Here is a 20399-nt window from a genome sequence, read left to right on the forward strand (position 1 = left end):
GATAACAAATATTATAAAGCAAAAATCAAAATAATTTCAGGAAGTCACTGAGCTATTTCCATTAGTACTGAACCAGGCTTTGAGAAAAATGGAAGTTCCTTAGTGAAGATTAAGAGGCAGATGCTGCGCTATAAGCATTTCTTATTCTTTTTTCCCCCCTCAATATTTAACACATTTCCTACAGTTAATTCATTTCTGTTAATGTAAAATTATAAATGCTGCAAGTAAAGGATGGCACATGAACATTTTTTCCTGCAGTATAAATACAATTACTTGTAATAGATTATTCTAAAGTCTTATTTGACAGAAACCCACAGAACATGAAGCATTGAACAGAAGTTCACAATTGCAATTTTTCAAGGAGTTCAATGTGTCCACTTAAAGTTAGAAGTGCTTCTACATGAACAAGAGAGGCATTGATTTGATGAATTATTTTCCAGGTAAAGAAACTACCAAAAAATGAGTTCAACAGGCAAAACTAGAGCTTTCCATACTAGAAAAAACATCTTAAGTCTTCTGCTTTTTTTTCATCTGCAGGAAGCCCCTCTCATTTATAAACTACCCATCAACTATAGGTAAACATGCCATCTGTTGTGTGTATAATTTTAAGTAGCTACAGCTAAAGGCAAACATCACTATTTTCTTGAATGTCAGTTCCCCTTTGTACTTTTTAGAATTTGTGTTGGTGTGATGGGACTAACTGATCATTCACCTGATAAAAAAGGAAAATCATCAATGAGAACAGACAAATCTTATCCTTTGAGCCATTCAACATTCCCATGTTGCTGTGTTTAGTACAAGAAAATCCTTCATGCTTGCAGTGCCTGGGCTGCCCAGGAGGGCTGCAGTACACAGCCTACCAGGGCACCAGCCACCCCTCCTGAGAAGCTGCACCCCCAGTGCCTTGTCCAGGTGATGCCAGGGTCAAAGGCACTGGGAAGGAAAGCAGATCAACCCTTTGAAAGGACAGAGGCATATTCTTCAACTTGAGGCCATGTTCTCACAGTCCAGTTGCTCCACACTGACTAAAGAAACACTGTGCCATGCTCTTCTTCCTCTATTCACTGCAGCATGCATATTTCAGAGGAAAACAACCCTGCCTTCTGTACTAGGCACGTGTCCCTTGAACCCTGCAAGTCATCATTAGAAATGATAGAGCAGTGCAATAACCACCTTGGATTTGTTTGACTATTCTGATGTGGTCTGTGCTGGTCTAGTTAGGGATGAAGCAATGAAAGATATCTATGAATACATACATACAAAGTACTCATGGAAGAACGCTACATTTGCAAGCTTTTTGGAGCATGCTACAGAGACTGGAACAACCATGCCTATGTTACTGAAATTCTTAGCTGGTTAAAATAAAATCTACAGGAAAATGTTATCTTTTCTGTTTTTCTGTTATTCACTATTTGGTTCCCTTAGAACCCTTTACATTTGTACAGAATACAATTGGTCTCATCACTACGTAGTTTTACAGCAGTTTTCCGTAAAGTCAGCTCTTGGAGCAAACCTTTGACTGATGTGAGGCAGCAATAGCATTTGATTGACAGAGTAGGTAGAAAAGGAAAAGAAAATGGAAAATTAATGAACAGTAAATTACAACTTTCCCTGAAGACAGCAATAGGGAAGAATTTGCCTCAATTAGTAAAAAAAAAATAAAACGGTAGGAGGAAAAGTAGGATGCTTTCAAAGAGAGAAAATTTTTGCAAAGTCAAATCCTCCCACTGAATTTTCAAGGGCTAGGCACAAAGAGCAGCAAGGCTACAAATGGACTTTAGGTCTATACCTGTAACTTTCCTGGTCTTGACACTTATCCCCAACTCTCTCGCAGATACACTAAGATATAGAAAACCTTATTACACCCTCAGCCACTTCAAAGAAAGAATCTATTTCAGTATAAACCCAAATGAAAGTTAGCAGTTTGAATTTCCCTTTATGTGTGCAGACTTCTAAAAAATACTGAGAAAGATGGACAATAATGTTTTAAGTGGATTCCACATGCATGTTCCCAGAAGAATAAAAAGTATTCCTCTGCTCAATATTTCCAATAAGGGCTTTTAGTAAGAATATATAATTTGATGCAAAAGGAAAACTAAATTTATCATCAAATATATATTTGTGAAAAAAACATATGATTTTGAAAAGAAACATGAATATCTAAAGCTTTAGTGCAAATATTTCTTTGGGTAGGACCATGGTACCGTACAATACTGCTCTGTTCAGAAGAATGAGATAATAAGAGTTTCTAACTTAAAGCAATATTTCTCTAAAAATTCTGCAGAGATGACAGTGAATGGAACTGTTAAAAGGAAGAATTTGAAGTGCTTTTTCTCTAAACAAAATAGAGCATTTTCAACATCGCTTCAAGTTTTAAAGTAAAACAGCTTCAGTAGTTCTAGTGTTCACAAGAGTGAGGGACTAAGAGCACTCTGCTACAGGCAGAGTGCAAGTAGGTGACGTGCAAGCTTTTACATTTATCTCTGCTAATGCATTTCACATACTGCTCTGCAGCGTTCCTAATAGTCAAGCCATGGGCCTCTTCAGCAGAGGTGGCAAACCCCACTTAACTGCACGGTGGTTTTGTGTTACAGATCAATGCCCACAAGGGGACATGAAACGCTGCTGCCACTTCAGGTTTGGCTTCACAACTGAACTCAAAATGCTTCTTTCATGACAGACAGTCTTCATTTTCCACTCCCCCTGGTGTGATTCAGTTTTAATAGGGATACTTGCAATATCAAGAAACATACAAAGAAAAACCCTTTGCAAATTTTCATTTATGGTGAGTACGTTCAATAGAAAATTCAAACCTCAAAAGCTAAAAGGTGTAATTTGAAGCCTAAATAATCTAAAATTGTCACTTTATAACAAATTCCCGTATCTAATACTGAGTTTCCATGCCTACCACTCCTAAAATTACCATGTTAATCTGACTTTATTCTCATTGATTAAGAGAAAATTTGGGAAGTAAGCAATGCAAGACCAGACAGTAGAACCTGTAATATTCCAACTGCCTTGTATACATCCGGTTTCTCCTAGTTCTCAGGAGCTTTAGCACAGTTGGTTATATCTTCAATATCACATGTGTATTCCAGTAGTTACATCCATCTAAAGGAGACTGTATCTACCTGCTGGTGTTTAAGATAAACAGCAAAAAAACCTGTTAAATAATCTAACCCTAGTTGGTATTCAAAATCTATGCTTTTGAAGCTTCTTCTCGGGCTTCCCAATTTCCATTTCCTCCTATAAATAAGGGGAATCTGTGAAGGGGTGATGCAGGGACTACATACAGAAAGTTGTAACCAGATAAAGTTGCTAATTTCCTCTGCTTCCAACACTTCTTCATGTGTGGATCAAAAGGAGGTGGCCCAACTCACTGCACGTCATACAAGAACAGTGTTTACCTCAAGATCTTGTTGCATTAAAACAAAAGTAATCCCATCATACAAGATACAAACACTTTCAAACCCACTTTACAGATAGAAAAGTCGGTATAGTAAGAATCTAAGCAGTAGGTGTAACTGCATGAAATAAACACAAATCAGATGAAGATTGGGCCACAGAAGAATCGATCTTGGAAAAAAAGCAAAGAAAAGCCTCACCATAGCTAAATGTTATGTACTTGCCCAAAAATATAACCATAGTGCTCTACACAAGGAAGTTCAGAATGCTCGCTGCAGGACGCAAGTAGTATACACTCCGAACGCAGGACAGACAGACTGTTGCCTCCCAAATTAGTCACTAGGCATCCCCGCCTCTTAGTGTAACACAAATTCATGTATTTTGTATTTTCTCCAGGTCTGTCATGGCAGTGGTACCTAATTTGTGCAAAGCAGTATTTTCAAAGATAATTAATCCAGTTTTAGCTTTAAAATTTGCTAGACCAAACTGGGCAAACCTGCATGCTTATAGGAAATGTAAGAATAGCATGCCTGTACAGAAGTGGTACAGAGGTAATACTTTAACAGCATATGAGCCTCTAATTTTGATTTTTTTGGACAATGACTTAAACAGGTGCAGCCTCAGCATTATGACAAAACCCAAATATCTAAAAATCTTAAAGACAGTGCAAATCAAGCCAGTGAAACATAAATTTGCTCACGGCAATATCAGATGAAAATTTTTGTGATGTAGAAACAGATGTCACAGTACATTTTTCAGACTATGCATTACCTACTGCTTTGTATGCATGGCTTCACTGGATATATTTAAATTACATTTCATAAACACACTATTAACTTCTTTATTCCAACTATATCAAAGTAAAGTAGGAATAGCATAGTCTTTATTAAAAGTTTCTATTTACATGAAAATTTACAGTAACCAATCACCCTAATTTAAGAAGACTAGACAAAACAAAAAAACCAATTGTTTCATTATATTAAAAAGCCTCAATTACAGAAAGCTTGACACAGCCAAAATATAATTATAATCAACATCAGACAGAGATGCATAAAAAGTGAAAAGTGCAGTTAGAACATTCACTGTATCAACCACAGTCAATGTGATACCAGCTGCACAGTAGTTTAATATAATTAAACTTCACTCCTTATATAATGTAAGTTAAATGACAGGCAAGAGTGAAGTTAACTATCCGCTTTCTGGTACAGGGATGCAAGAATTGCAGGGTTATTTTGAAATTTTTAAAAAGAGCAGCCCAAGTAGCATGTCACAAGTGCCAAAAAACATTCTGGTTGTGTCACACTGGGGAGCATCCCCTTTCACTTTAGCATTATGACCGGTGTGCATAAACCAAGCAGTATATAATTGTTTTTGTATTATGGTAAAAATCTAGTGGGTTTGAAAAAGAGACCTAATTCTCTTGTACAGAAAGAGGCAGGTTTAGGCAAAAAAACACAAAAAAGCTTCACCCTGTGATGCAGTCACTGCCCTTTTCCCTCCTTCTCTACAGTCTTGTATTTGCGGCAGTAAAATCCTGCCGAGTTTAATTAATGCATAGAATTCACTTCCTTTAGTTTCATTTTAATTACAAGGGAAATAACAAAAGAATAAGTACATATTTAGGACGAGGGATATTAGCTATTTTGAATTGGTTAACTGAAGTAACCAGTAGTAGTATAGCCCTGATGCTGTGGGAATTTTATTACTGTAGCTCTTTGCTCAATTTCTCCAAACTATTTTGCAGTCAGATCCAAAGTTGATTCTGCCATAAATGTTCCCCTGTACGAGCTGGTGACTGCTCTGGAAGCATGACCTAGAAGAGCAGAAGCATACCTAACACCCTTGGATTCACCTCTACCCCCAAGTGGATTACCTGTCTGGAGAAATGGTGGGGCTCCATGTTGTGGCTATAATCCGTGGCAGCATTTTTTGAGAAACAAGAAAGTCAGCTTTGTTGTAGCCTGGATAATAGAACTGTGAAGCCACAGCACTTGGAACAGGCTTACTGCCCACTTCTTGGATCATGAAGCAAAGACTGAGGTCTGTGCAGCTGCAGCTACGCTAGTAATAGTAACAAACATAGCTCATTTAAACCTGACTTTTATGAATCTATATACACCTCCAGACACAAAAAGGTCACCTGAATTAATAGAAAAGTGTGATGGCTTCCAATTATAGTAAAGAAAGTCAAACCATTAAATTTATTGTTGCTGATATTCTAGGATATAAACAGAAGTCCAAATATTGCCACAAATGAAGTCACAACCTGGATGGCCCAGGGTCGTTGACACTTGCAGTAGTCTACCTTAACTCAAATTCTAAAGCTTATTTAATTTTTTCTTATCTACATCCTGTTTTAAAATGGCTTAATACTGGAAAAAAAAGCTAAATATATATAAACCAGGGGTGGGATTAACGTCTTCCCTTACAAAAAGATATGATAATCTAGGTGTTTTACATAGGAGCTACATAACTACTATGACAAAAGTAGTAGTTCTCTCTTGTGACTTATGAGCTACATTAACAGGATTCTCTGGGAGAGACTCTAATCCTGTACTACAATTTTAAAGAAGAGTTATAAAAAGTTACTAAAAGTTTGTAAATTATCAAATTTTATCGATTCTCGAGGCTAGATCTTGTCCTGTATAAGAGGCAGCATCAAGACCTCCAACTGGAAGAGTAGTAGTACAGGGATAGCTCTATGAATCAAGTCCACTCTTTTTGCTTACAGACAGGATATTATTTTCCATCATCTGTCAGTCACAACAGAAACTGGAAGGGAAGGGACAAAGTCAAACTGCTTTCACTCAATTCCTGTATCTGTCCAAGGGTGACAATTCTATTGAATAAATAGCAGATCCCATTTTAAGCCCCTGTAGTCTAAACCATAAGCAAAAATTAAAACATAAACATTCTGAAAATGTGTGTATATGCCCCCTCCCTGGTTATTCTTAAACAGAAAAAATACTTTAGTCTATAAACCGAAAGTAGTACAGATTCAGTGTCTGAAATATTCCATACATTCCCATTAAAGAGGACAGTAAGGAGACAGATCCAACGTGTTTGCTCACAAAGGTCCAGAACATAAACAAACACATAAACTATTTTCTACCTGAAAAAAAATTACAAGTCCTCTAAATCTGTAACTTTGTAACTATACTTTTGTAAGCAAAGACAGTCTGAAGTTGTAAGTTATGCCTTTAATTTCCTTCTTATGGGTAATGAACGCATATAAAGTCATTGAATGAGCTTGCACAGTCTTTAATCGTAATGGGGGCCAATTACAGATGTGTAAAGAGCATTTCAGCTAATTAAATACAGGCATCAAGGACCATTCTTGACGCCCAAGAGAAAGCTATCAGCTGGACTCCAGCTGCCACAGAAGACAAATGCAGATCTCCCATAGGTCCTATGGTATCTTCTAGCTCTGCAAGTCTGTCTTAGATCACCTGGAGCACATAAACTGGTACTCATGGTCTATGTTTGGCAGTTAAATCACTCAGATCACCCCACTGACCTCCATATATCATCTCAAGTGAATAACTGTTTGTCAAGTAAAAAGCTGACAGTGTAACCAGAAATGTACACTGCAACCCAAAATTATTGACCTTTAGCAGTGACACAGATGATCTTGGGCCCTTACAAATAGATAATAGCAGCAGCCACAGGAGAACTGCGGGTATGCAAGAGATCAAAAATAAAATGTGGTTACCTCTCTCAAACATCAGGTTACATGGCCCTATTATGATTCTGGTTTGGGCATATAATAATATCAGAAACATATTTCTGGAAAATTATTCACAGTGGTGTTATCTCAGTGTATTTCATAAGTTCTCTGCCATCAAAAAGCACAGAAAAGTATTTTTTATTTGCCAGGAATACCCGTGCTGATTCATGTAACCAATTAAACAATAGCAAAGGGTCTATCTTAAGCGCATAGCTCTCTTTCTCTATTTTCTAATACAACAACAAAAAATACAGTACATTTAAGGTATAAGAAATAAGCAAAACCAATTGTACATAAACCTATTTCCCCAATTGGAAAACTTTCTAAAGAGAACCAAAGAACAATATAGTGACAAACTTAAATCCTCAGTACGATTTATGCAAGAATGAAGCAAAGCACTTACCGTGTCTTGAGATTTATCTTTGACATCATAGACTGCTAGTTTTATTTTGGTTTCCTCATAGATGGGGTATTCCGGTGGGAATGTCACACCAGTCAAAAACAGTGGATCTCTTGTACCCTGTGTAACATGAGTAAACATTCAGTAAGGTAACAGCTGTGCAATGTGTAGTAAGCCATTATGGATGTACAGAAACTGTGGGCTCTTTATAACAAATTAGCTTTTTACTGTGGAGAGATGTGAACAGCTAAGTATTACCCAAGCAGTCAGAAAATCAGAGAACTTCAAAACTTTGTTAGGAAAGTTTCAAAAAGATTTCTGAAAAGTTTTTTAACTGGAAAAGATATTGAGTGCTTCTGCAACAAAAACTAGCAACATGCCCCTAAACAGCTCAGCCAGCAGGTCTTAGTATGTGCAATGAAACCTGTAATAAACAAACCTGATCTTTATCCCAGAATATTTTCTGAAATCTCATAATAATTTAAATGAACTGAAGACACAACTCACACACAGAAAATGAGAGATCTTCATTAAGTCACAATAAAATGTCTACAGAAATGCTTTAAAGACTCCCTGTATTACATTAAGGATACTGATTTGCAGGGAGGGGATTACAACACCCCTCTTCAGGCAGTAGAGGAATAAGATAATATTCCTTTATGTTGTAGCACTATGATTATATCTACAAGGTGAACACAGAAGTAACCTTATCATAGCCTCAGATATATGAACAATTCAATGAATCATGTAAAACGTTGGCTAGAATTTCTCAATGTTTAATTATACTTAGTTTCCAAAGATTCTTAGGCTAGTATCCTTAAATTTTCTATTAAGTAAAATAAAGGATTTTGCATGATAAGTGTAATTTCTCTTAAGGAAAATAACTTTTCTGTGCCCCTGCCTTCCCCTCCCCCAAAGCTTGACCATGAAGCTGAGAGCCTTGACAACAAATTCAGGGATTTATTCAGATCTAGGACATTGTGTCAGGAAATGCATCAACTTCTATTCAATAAATAGATAAATAAATAAATAAATAAATAATCTATTCCATCTTCTGCATGACACCATTCCAGTTTGCAATGAAACACCCCAATCAGAAACAAGATGTTTGAATTAAGAAGTTTCAGTATGGTTGATGCCTGAAACTATAACAATTTAATTAGTAGTTAGTTGAAACTGACCACACAAAGAGCTCATGAAATATTCTCATTGTATTTAACAGTTAAAACAAGCCTTTCGCAAATTCATCTCTGTTTACAATAAGACTTCCCCATTCTTAATGAATCTCTACAGTAAATTAAGCAAGTTACACCTACATTGCCTGCCCACACTTAATTTTCCTCTGTGAACCACTTTAGCTGTTTCTGACATGATGCTTACAGGGCAAAGTGAAGACTCGCAAAGCAGCCTCAGACAACTTTTGCTGTAATGTGATGCAAGTTACTAATTATTTCACATAAAGTCACAGACATTACGTACACACACACACTTTTCCCTAATTATAAAAGTGGGCTAATATTTTTCAAATTGCAAAAGCATCAACTTTCCAATGTAAAAAATAGAACAAGAAACAGATAGGATATATAGGATATAACAGACCATATAATACACCTATGTTCTTCTGTAATTTAAAAATACTTTACAAATACCTTACTCACTGTACTCTAATTTTACTTTGCAGTGCCTTGTCCTTTCATGAAAGCAGCTATTCCCTGTTTCATTCTAGATCTATGTCTGGAGAACTGGAGTATTCCCTATGCCTCTACTTGGAACAACAGAGCTTTCATGAAAAGCCAAGCTCATTTCTAACCGTTTATCCTGGTTAAATGCCAAGAACTACAGCACATTCAGGTATGCTTTATTAACTGGCAGAGTGTGCTTGTCTTACCTAAGACTGTGCACAAACTTGTTTTACTTCTTGTTCACTAAGGAAGAAATGAGCAATTCATTAATGACCATGTTAATTGAATAAGAAAGACTCTCACCTCCACGATTTCAGTGCTTGAATACCTCGTCAAAATGTGCTCTGCTGGATGTACCACTGAGACTTGTATAAACGTATTCAGCTTCCGATCACGGGTAGCAGCCACTAGATCCTTGCATGCTGAAGACAGTACAAAATAAAAATAAAATACTCAAAAGAAAACTCTGGGAAAATGCTGTCACAGGCACAGGACAAAGCAGACTACACTCCGGCTCCAGATTAAATCTCTAGAGACAAGCCGATTTAACAGAGGAAGTCCCTTGGAAGTAACTTACAGAAATAGGAAGTCACATGCTGCATAACTGAACTGAGATTTTGTTTCCACTAAAAATACTTGCAGCTTCTGCAAAGCTCCCTGCCAGAGGCTCATCAGCTCCAGTATATGAATTTACACACACTGCAATAGTAAGTAATTTTACATAAGCACTCATTTAATCTGCCACAAAATCTCTCTTAGCCGCTTAATTTGATCATCTCTTGTTTGACAGTTTTCACTGTACATGACCATTTTAAACACATTCTGAACCAGTTAAATGCTACCAGTGATTAGGTTAGTTTATATAGCCTAATACTACATTTTGAACTTTTGAGCAGAATTCATCGAATAAAAATCCACATAACTAAAAGCAGATAGCAAAATAACCAATTCTTTTGTCAGTGACTTGCATATAAATGAGAAAAATAATTGTATTCTGGCTATGTGACATTATTATTAAAACTCGTTTTACCTAATAAAAATATAGAAATTCAGTTATTGTTTCATAATTCATTTTTATCCTGGGGTCACAGTCATGCAGGTAGGTGATGGAGTTCACTCTTTAGACTAACACACCTCATGCCCTCTAACCAAAAGGACAAAAGCACCAAAGAAAACAGAAGAGGCAGAGGAAAGAAACAAATGCACCATTAGCTGCTCTGCAGAAGGGACGTGCACTAACAGGGCATGCGCGGGTTCCCAAGCAAAACCCATCCACCTTACGTTCTTCAATATGGAATATGCAACCGTGAATACTGCAACAGGATCTACCCAGTGCTTTCTGCAGTGCATCAAACTACACTAGGAACTTAGAAGCCCGATGGAACAAAAGAAAAGCCTCTGGTTTCAGAGAGGCTAATTGACAAGAAAGAGCCAAGAACATTTTCTAGGAGTCACTGCCAACGGGGGCTTCATCAAGTGCAGCTGACCTTTAACATTGTAAAAGATGAGTCAGATTATCCTCACAGCAAGCAAACCTGGTTTGTTGAGAAGCCAAGGAAAGGAAAGCTCTGATACATACAAAAGGCCAACTCAGCTTGGTTTATACTTTTTTTTTTTCCTTTGGGCTTGGACCTGCTGCTTGAGGAAATAAAAGGAAAACTGGCTGAAGCTTTTTTACTGCTCTCCCATAGTTATAAAGGAACAAGGAAACAATTACATCTAACCTTCAAAGAATATTTTGTAGTTTTACTTTAGCCCAAATTGCTAATGAAATCTTTTGGTAGATAGTCTCAAGCTGACCCTATCATAATTTGCAGGTAAAAGTGCAATAAGAATAAAAGGTTTTGCATTATTAAGTCTTTATGAAACAGGTGATGTAACAGCACCAGAGTTGAATAGCAATTCCTTGCTACTAAGGCTCACCATATTATTGAAATTAGTCTAAATATTAGCACTACTTGATATGACCTGAATATAAATATGAGCAGATTTATGGAAAAACTGTTACCAAAGCACAACAGGTTGGGCAGATACCTAGCTGTTTGAACTATATCCTCTTTAAAGCTCACCACAAATGCAGAATCAGACCATTGAAATTTCCAGATAGAGCCATTTTCCCCCACAAACCCTGATCTTATGCCACCACCCAATCTTCAAATGCTCCGCTCTAATCATGTTTTTAGAACACAGCACAGTAAAGCACAGTTTCAGAGGAATGGCAAGAGAGCTAATTTTCAATATGAGAAGCTGGAACATTGACAGATGTAGTCGAATTTTTCACATCCACCACAGAGGAAGGCTAGCCAGCTCACAATTCAATAGACCTCCAAAGATGACAGGAATACATCAAAAAGGAAAAAAACAGAAAGAGACAGAAACCTAGTAGAAACAAAAATAAATAAATAAACGCACCAGTGACTATGGCAGGAACCCTACAGCTGAACTTGTAAAAAGTACTAGTGCATGATGAATGGAGGTAAATCCCCTATAAATAATGCTTTTATTTACTTGTGACATGTCTCAGATACATGAACTAGATGTGACTAATTCTTTTAGCAGCCAAAAGCATAGGCTTTTTTCCTATTGATAAAACTTTAACAATAGGAAGAAGATTTGCACTAAGTGGTCACCACCTTGATGATATCTGAACATAGGAGACAATGTGGTAATTTTTGTGGTCATAGCCAGTCATTAGATCATTTTCCTGTAAAAAGACAGCTTAGCAATACGATCTTAATGTCAGCTCTACCCAATGAAATTTAAGATAATTCATCTGCATATCCCCAATGGGGAGGGATCAGCACAAAGTATTAGAACTCTTTGGGAGATCCCAGTGCAGAGGGATAAATGAAACCTGCATCTACTTCGATGACAGAATTATTTGTCTCTACTGGACACTGGGCTACTACTGTTCACAACTACCATTTCAATCAGAAAGGATATTCAATAAGGTTGTCACCAGCAGACAACTGAATACTTGGTGTGACACAGAATTTGTCAGTTTGAGCCACAGTGCATCACCTCCCTTAAAAACAGCCCAACTGAAATGTTTAAGAAAACATAAGGATTACTTTAAAGCTGATGACAAAGAACAGGAGAAGTTTGTTATACCCTGTTCAGAGCCTAGAAAGTTCCACAGCCCCACACTGCATTACTGCCCTTTAAACTATCTTACTAGCAGTATGTTTGAAAATCGGGTCTTCTCAAACAAACAGTCAACCGTGTTTGACTATGTGAAACATGACATGGTTGTGAAAGTGGAATACCAGCTATAAGTTATATATTTAGACACATCTCTTGGGCATTATTGACATACTCCTCAAAAAGAAACTGATGAAAATGCAAACATGAAAGGCGTGCCAAGGCTGGTTTCTTAGCTGCAAATGTAACACAGTGAAAGCAGGTAACAACATCAACACGCTTTCCATCATGACCTATGCCCAAGCAGACCATATACATAGGTCACATAACTTTTCAGTACTTCACTATGCTTGAATTAATTCTGGAAAAACTCATCAACAAAACTCAGTGAAATGAAGTGACAGCTTGTACTTACACACCAGAAGTATATGAATCTACTCATTGTGACTGTTGACTCAGTGTGTAAAAGCCTGAGTCATCCATTCCCCCGGTAATCCCATCTCTGCTAAGCCTATCAGCGTACAATGAATGTTTAAGGAAGAACTACATTAGGAATAATTTATGCTTTTAAATCAGAGAAAAAGAAGTTAAGATGGCTGAAAGAAACAACTTCTCTACATATTAAAGAAAGAAATACAGCAAAGTAATCACTATGTGTAAAGCAAGATGAACGGCTGCAAGGAATAAGAATTTCTTTAGAATGTAGTTACAAATACTCATTTATTTTGCAAACCTACGTGGTCTACATGTAGATCTCTTGCCATTTAAAATGCCTTGAAATAAATGATGTTATCCTTCAACAGTTATTTTCTAAAGAATAAAAGCAAAAAGAATATTAATTATGTCATTTCCATTACTGTTCTACTATCAAAACCATGGTATTATTCTTACATGAATCACAGTAAACAAGTCTTCCTTCTCTATCAGTCATGCTACATATTGCCCTGTACATGTCAGTACTGCTACAATGCACACAAATCACGTGTGCTGTAAATGCAAAGCGCATAAGTAGATATTTGACTCCAGAGTCCTGCCACATTCAGTATTTCACTGTTCTCTATGCTGCACTAGCGTGCCGCCTCTGCTCTTCTTCTGGGTGTGTACACACACACACGTGAAGACAGCTGAAGAGAAAGGCGGGTTACTGTTTCCTCAAAACTGGGCTAAAGTGTAAACACAGCCAGAATGTTGCTTCATGATTTCAGTGACCAATTCATGGCACCAGGGAGAATTTTGTGAAACATTACCTGTATGGAGGAATAGAGCACTGAGAGAAAGATTAAAAAATCCCAATGACTATATAACAATAAAAAGTGGGAAAACAAACAAAACAAACAACAACAACAAAGAGAAATAGTCTGGAAATTCATCATCTACGTTCCCTGAAACTGTAACAATTCTGACCAGGCATTCAGCAGGGCTCCAAGCACTAAGCCAACTGGAGCCAGAAGAAGTTAATCTGGCAGAGAAACAGGGAGATGCAGCATCCCCCAGAACTGAAAAAGATCCAGTAGCTGGAACAAATGACATGGGCAGAGGGACTGAAAGACATTCTTTGCTCAGAGTTCACAGAGCTGTTTGGGAAGAAAACCAAGCACTAGCCCCAGAATTGGGAAATGGCATTCAAATGGCAACATTTATTTTTGTTAGTGGGGGAAATTAGAGCACATCAGTGAATGTCTTCCCAGACCACAGATTCACACGATGCATGTATTGGCCTACATGGCAATTTGCGAGGTAGCTTTTTCTTTAACCAGTGACAGAAACACCATTTAACACAGCTTCATTCCTTCCCATTTTCAAACCAAAAGAGATTCCAGGGGTCTGGCGAGGGAAAAGAATTAACCAACATAGCCCCATTGTCTCCAGAGCACACTATTTTGTACGCTGTCAAAACAGAACGGAAAATTAGTAGCATCTAAAGACAAGGGGCATGGGAGAAGCCTGCATGTCTCACACACCTGTATGTGTGAACATGATGTTCAAAATTTTTTTCTTTTTCATTTCATTGGCATTGCAGCAGCATTATTATCCCAAAGCAACCTAGTTTATAAATAATATTGTACAGTCTGTCAAGACAGACTAATTAACTGAGGTGCAGCTATTCCTTAGTGGGCAAAAGGACACATTAAATAAGAGAACACTACATTCAGACCTGTGCTACATGCAGAACACTAAACAGTACGCAGTTTTCTTTCCTCCACCCTGGAGCAGATGTTGAGGAGGGCAGGAAGAAGAAAGTGCACATCAGCGCTGCTTCTGCCTCCACTGAACACAGTGCTAATCAAGCTTGCTGAAAACAATACCTTCAGTCAGGCACACATAAAGGCTTAGGAATAATCCAGCTTTAGAACATACAGGAAAGCTTCGGTCGTACTTTTAAATTAGGAGTGTAAATTCAACTGTAAGAGGGATGAGAACAGGACAGCAATGTGTTCTCTGCATGGCAAAACATGCCTGAAAGCAAATGAGACAAACATTTGAAGACTGGTATTAGCACTGAACGGTGTTAATGAGTACTCCTCCAGCTACTGCTCCATAATGAATATTACTAATTGGTTTATCATGAATACTACTAATTGATTGTCCCATTCATGTGTCAGCAGGAATGCTTCAGTATACTGGTGGGTAAAGAGCACCTCTACCCAGAGACCAAAAGAACAGAGAAGTTACTCCCGCAAAAATTTGCAGAGTGGATTCCCAGTAAAATTCACCTTACAACACTAAATATTGAAGGACACAGCCACAGAAATTATAATATCCATGTTATTGCAAAATGAGGGCATAGTTACATGGTCATGAAACAGGTATGTATTAGGAGGAACACTCATCAACAGTAGTCACTAAAACAGATACTCGGACTCTGGTAAACTGCAATGGAAAGAATCTACAGATTAGAGGTCCAAAACATTTGGACCACATGTAAGTAAAGATCCACTGATTTTTACCTAAGAGAAGCTCCAAGATCACTCTTCCTGTCTCTGGGGATGACAGGCTTGTATAAAAATAAAATACATCTCTGTTCTCTGGAACGTACAGCTGGTTGCTAAAGTAACCTAGTTATATCTCAAGAAAATACACATGCATAACACAATTAGTATCCTTCAGAGGATGACTGTAATTAACAGTGGGAAGAAAATTGCTACCAACAGTCCAAGGAGAAAAAGATGACAGGGCAGTCATCAGATGAAGCACAAAGAGATATATCTCTACGACATCTCTGCAAATACAGGTTGGGGGGGGGAGGGGGGCCGGGCCAGGAATCCCACTATACCAACAATATTAGCAATATTTACTGTAAGAAAGATCAATATGCTGTCCAGAAAAACCTCAATCATTAGCCACTTAATTTGCAGCTAAAAGAGCATGATTATCTAGGAGTCATTGAAATAAGATACACAAGTGCTGCTGGGGGAAAATGCTTTATGCTGATAGAGGGTAGGGATAAGTGATCATGCCCAGGAGTTGAGATGCCAGCTGCACTCATCATCCTATTTGCATATGAAGTGATAAATCTGGTTAGAATTACCACTGTGAAAATCGTAAGTAATCTATTTCAGAGTAAGTTCTGCCCACCCCTTGGTTTTGTAGTACTAAAGGAATTTTAAGATTTGTGTCTTTTGCGTTTTACTGAAAGCCTCATGCCGGACTAGGGCATTAAGCAGAGCACTTTCAAACTGCATACCCTTCTGCTTTCTCCAAGAAAGTAAAATAAATGCAAAGGCTTAGACTTAACTTTGCATTGCCATTACCAGCAGCAATAATAGCCATTTCCTGAGTGTGGGTTTCAATTCCTCTGACATGTTAGAGCAGGCCTATTTCATATTGCAACTTTGCTATTCAGCCTGGACAACCCCAGTTACTTACACAGTTTAGGTACGATAGATGCAAGAGCTGAATGGATCAACGAACAGCTCACAGGCATCGTATTTCCACTGCAGAAGTGAATGCACGGTTACATGTGTTAACCACCTCATCAGTGGTATTTACATTTTGATAATATGTTAATCCATTGCTAAAGTCAGACAATCTGTTTCAGCACATTCACTGCTAACAGTCACACTCCTCCAGTTTTATTTACAATTGTGTATAACTGACTTTCACCATCTCTGTGTTCTAGGCTTAAGCTACACAATGGCAACGAGGTCACAGAAGTGAGTTTCTAGCTTTGCTCAGAACAGCTGGTTCCTTAAGTTACAAACTTCTCTTGATCAATATTTTTAAACTCCTTTAATCTGTGAAACTGTATCTGAGAATTTCTATCTTTTCCATGTACTTCTATATTTAGTCATAAAAATGTAATTCTTCCAAAACAGACTGCATTTCCTCACTGAGCACACCGTGCCTCTTGACAGCACATAGAATTCTGTCTTTCTGAGATGCTGCAGTAGTCTAGTGACAGCAAGACAGAGCTCTTGCTCTTGCTCTAGATTCTCAGTTATCCTCTTTACCTTCTGTCCAAAACTATTCTGCTCATGGCACCACCTATTAATAGTATTTATACCCTGACCTGAAGGTGACTTAAGTTGTCTGGTGAGAGAAATGAAGAAAGAAGAAGAGAAAAAATGAAAATAAATGCTTAAAGTCTTAAAAAAATCTTGCTGTACATCACTATACTCCAAAATTTATTCATATCAAAATGAATTTTGATTCCAAAGCTGTAATTTAGTTTGGTATTGTTAGTATTTTAGAATACCACAAAAGGGTTTACATCTCCTGGAAACAGAGCTAAAAAACATTTCTTCCTTTACCTCTTCCTAATATTGTCATATCAATTATCTAATAAAGATGCAAACACTGTAATTTCTTTCAAAGGCTTCTCACTATCCCAAAAATAGAGTGGTTGCAGGTTTAAGTATCAGGTGAAGAATTCAAAGAATAGCAAACGGTATACAGGCCTCCTTTTTCTCGTGACTGAGTTTCTTTACACTATAAGCTCACAGGAAACATCTAGAACCTCTAACAATTTGAGATTTATATAAATAAAATATATTCTGCTGGTTCCTAACTTTGCCCACCTCTTCAAAAATAAATGTACAAAACCGCATCAGCAATACCACAGAAAGATGAAAAGAAACAAAAGTGCCAAGTCCCTCTCAAAGTTTTCAGTCTGCCACATCTGCTTTTATTCTAACAGCACACATTGCTTCCTTTGACATAAGCACTTACACACTGCTACACCAGTTGTCAAGCATTAAGTGGTTTTGATCCTCCGTGTGCAGTATTACTTTACAACACTGTAGAGACAGTCTTTGTCTCTAATATGTAAAGAAAATGCATCTGTTGCTCAGCCTTACTCCAAATCCATGTCATCATATACATCTTTACAACATACTTTCAGACTTGGTGAGGAAAGAAGCTTCCCTTGCAGAACAAAGGCAGGCAGTCAAGCAACACAGAGTCCAGCAACTACAGCAGACAACAAGGTTCAGATACAACCTGAAGGTTCTATACAACCTGAAATCCTTTAGGGTGCTTCTTTCACTGCAGTACAGCTGCTTTGAGCAGCTGTGAGCAGCTACTCTGGCGTCTGGGTGGAAGTCCAGCTACAGGAGCCCAGACATCAGCAAGGAGTGATCCATCCTGCTTCTTCAGCATGTCGTGCAGCCTGGAGAAGACTCCAGGGCCCCACAACTATGTTGTTATTACCACCCAAGCTAGCTAATGTTAATCCAGACCCACGTACATCTCAACAACAGTGCAGTTTTAGAAGCTGCAATAAGGATGTCTCTTTCACGTAAACTTCTCTGGTGCCAGCTCTTTAATTATAAGCTAATTGATTATGTGGCCATAGCCATGTTGCCCATGAGACACTGCTAGTGAATGAAACTATTCATTTCTTCTTCAATTGAAAATATTACATAATGAAGGCAATCATGATGACGGTGCCAGGACAGGACGCAGTAGACAGCTATATTAACAACAGGAACTAACAAAAGAAAAGACTAATAGTTAGACTTGCAAGCAAAACTATTGCTCAGCCGCCTAACTGAACAGCCTTTAAGATTCATTTGTCTGAGAAGAGTTGGTTTCCTCCCTTTACATATGCCAAGCACAGAGCCTTCAGCGAAGGGTGAAGAAGCAACGTGGTTTTGATCAACTGCACAGATTCATAAAAAAAACAACCAAAAACAAAGGCAGAAAGGTTTGACCACAGTAGTACTCTCCACGTGTAGTGTTCAAAAGAGGCAGAACGTGGCCTTTAAAAAAGGCAGGCAGGGTACTACCGAGCAGTGTGATTGCATTGTTTCTTTATTATCCCCTTCCCCAGTACTCTAAATGATAGTCTGATTCACAATTGGTTCTCATTGCACAGGGGCTTGTCAAATGTTGAAAATTACTTGTGAGTGCCTGTCGAAAAAGAGGGTTCTCTACAAAAAATAGAAAGCAAAGCACTGTTCCTCCAATACGCCAGAAGTCATCTTTTAGCAAGGCAAAAGCCACGCTCATTCACATGCCTAAAAGGAAACCGGACTAAAATGTACTTCAAAGTCAAGGCAAAAAGCAGCAAAACATAGTTTTAATCAAAGGAGAAAATAGATTTGTGCAATCTAGGACAATCACTTTTAGCCCTGTAATGATTAAATTTCCTAGTCAGGAAATGCATGATAAATACCAAGTAATCTGCATGAGCTATAGTTAAAAGGAGATGTTCTAATCTAAGTAAAACTTATCTGAAAAGGTGGCAATTCTGGATTAATACCTAAATTAGAGATCTAAGTAAGAGACAGTGCTTTACTCCTCAGGGGATTTTGAAACAGCCATTCTGACAAATAAAGAATACTTTAATAGCATGGGACCTGCATGAGATAACAAAGTATAACCCCTTTATAAGGAATTACATATATATGTGTGTGTGTGCGCGCACGTGTATATATATGTTTCTTTTCACATAAACGACAGAGTCCAGAAATAACAAAAGCTCACAGATTAAGGGTTGTGTCAGAGGACAAGTTTCAAGGAATCCATCTCCCATGAGCATTTTGGATTCGTTTACTCACACATCCTGAAAAAAATAACCTTTACTCCTAAACTTCTCCAAAACGTACATCTCAACCATCAGCACTCTGTTGGTACAGACAAACAGCCTTTAAAAAAGTACAGTGTGACAAATAACCATACTGATGGTAGTTGTGCCACACTTAGATGCCACAAAGTAACTTTTTTAAGGCAGCATATACATTTGTATTTCCAGTTTCTTCAAAATCAAGAGCGAGCTCATCTCTCTAGGATACCGGCCTGACATTATTACTCTAAATTGTTAACTCACAGATTTACAAAAAGTCTGCAGCTTGTATTTTGAGACAGATCTAAAAAAGGGGGAGATGTTAATGAGCTCTACAGAGCAGTAGGGCCCACCATACTGCATGCTAAACCAGAAAGTTGAATTCTTGTATTACAAACAGACTGTCATTTCCAGCAGGAATTTCTTCAAAGGTCAAAGACTGCTATTTACAGGTTACAATACTATGTTTTAAACCGCCTTGTTTTTGATGTGTTGACACATATGTAAAGACATAGCTGACTTCTTGCCAGAGAAATCATTTTCAATTATTTGTACTCCTTCATACAAAGAAATATTACTTAAGGATTAAAGGGGGAAAAAAACCCCAACCAAAACCAAACCTTCATTTGCCTCCCTGGCAGATTTTAGATTTAAATCCAGAATGACCTGGGCATTGCTGCTCTTCATCTCACCGGGAGCATGTTAAGATCTCAGTTGAAAACAGTGCTAGTGCATTTTACCTTTTAAAGCAGTTCATTTACAATCCTACAATCATTTACAAGCCAACAATCCTCAGCTTCTCAGGTGTGAAAAAATCTGGTCTTCAAAGAATGCTAAGCCCAGATTCTTCTTAACTCATCATAATGAAATTCTGCATTCACTCAATCCCTCGGAAATCAATCTTAAATGCAGAAGGATTTCAGATTAAAGTGTCAGCTTATACTTGTTTTGAGCATTTCAACTATATTTCACAAGATAAGCATTTTTAAAATGTAGTTCAATTTATTTAATTTTTATTTCATATACCACGTAACACAA

At 37.7% G+C, this 20399-nt stretch overlaps 1 protein-coding gene across 3 annotated transcripts in view; it reads right to left on the reverse strand.

Annotated features, from left to right (window-relative positions):
- The window catches only part of INPP4B (inositol polyphosphate-4-phosphatase type II B), a 345506-nt gene that overhangs the window by 177881 nt on the left and 147226 nt on the right, over window positions 1-20399 (reverse strand). For all 3 annotated transcript variants that reach the window (XM_013303957.3, XM_055797014.1, XM_055797015.1), the window contains 2 exons: window positions 9518-9636; window positions 7536-7652 (listed from right to left, as the gene is read on the reverse strand). In XM_013303957.3, coding sequence (XP_013159411.3) covers window positions 7536-7652; window positions 9518-9636 — 236 coding nt within the window. The remainder of the gene's footprint in view (window positions 1-7535; window positions 7653-9517; window positions 9637-20399) is intronic.

This window comes from Falco peregrinus, chromosome 2, assembly GCF_023634155.1.
Source record: "Falco peregrinus isolate bFalPer1 chromosome 2, bFalPer1.pri, whole genome shotgun sequence".
NCBI classification, from domain to species: domain Eukaryota; kingdom Metazoa; phylum Chordata; class Aves; order Falconiformes; family Falconidae; genus Falco; species Falco peregrinus.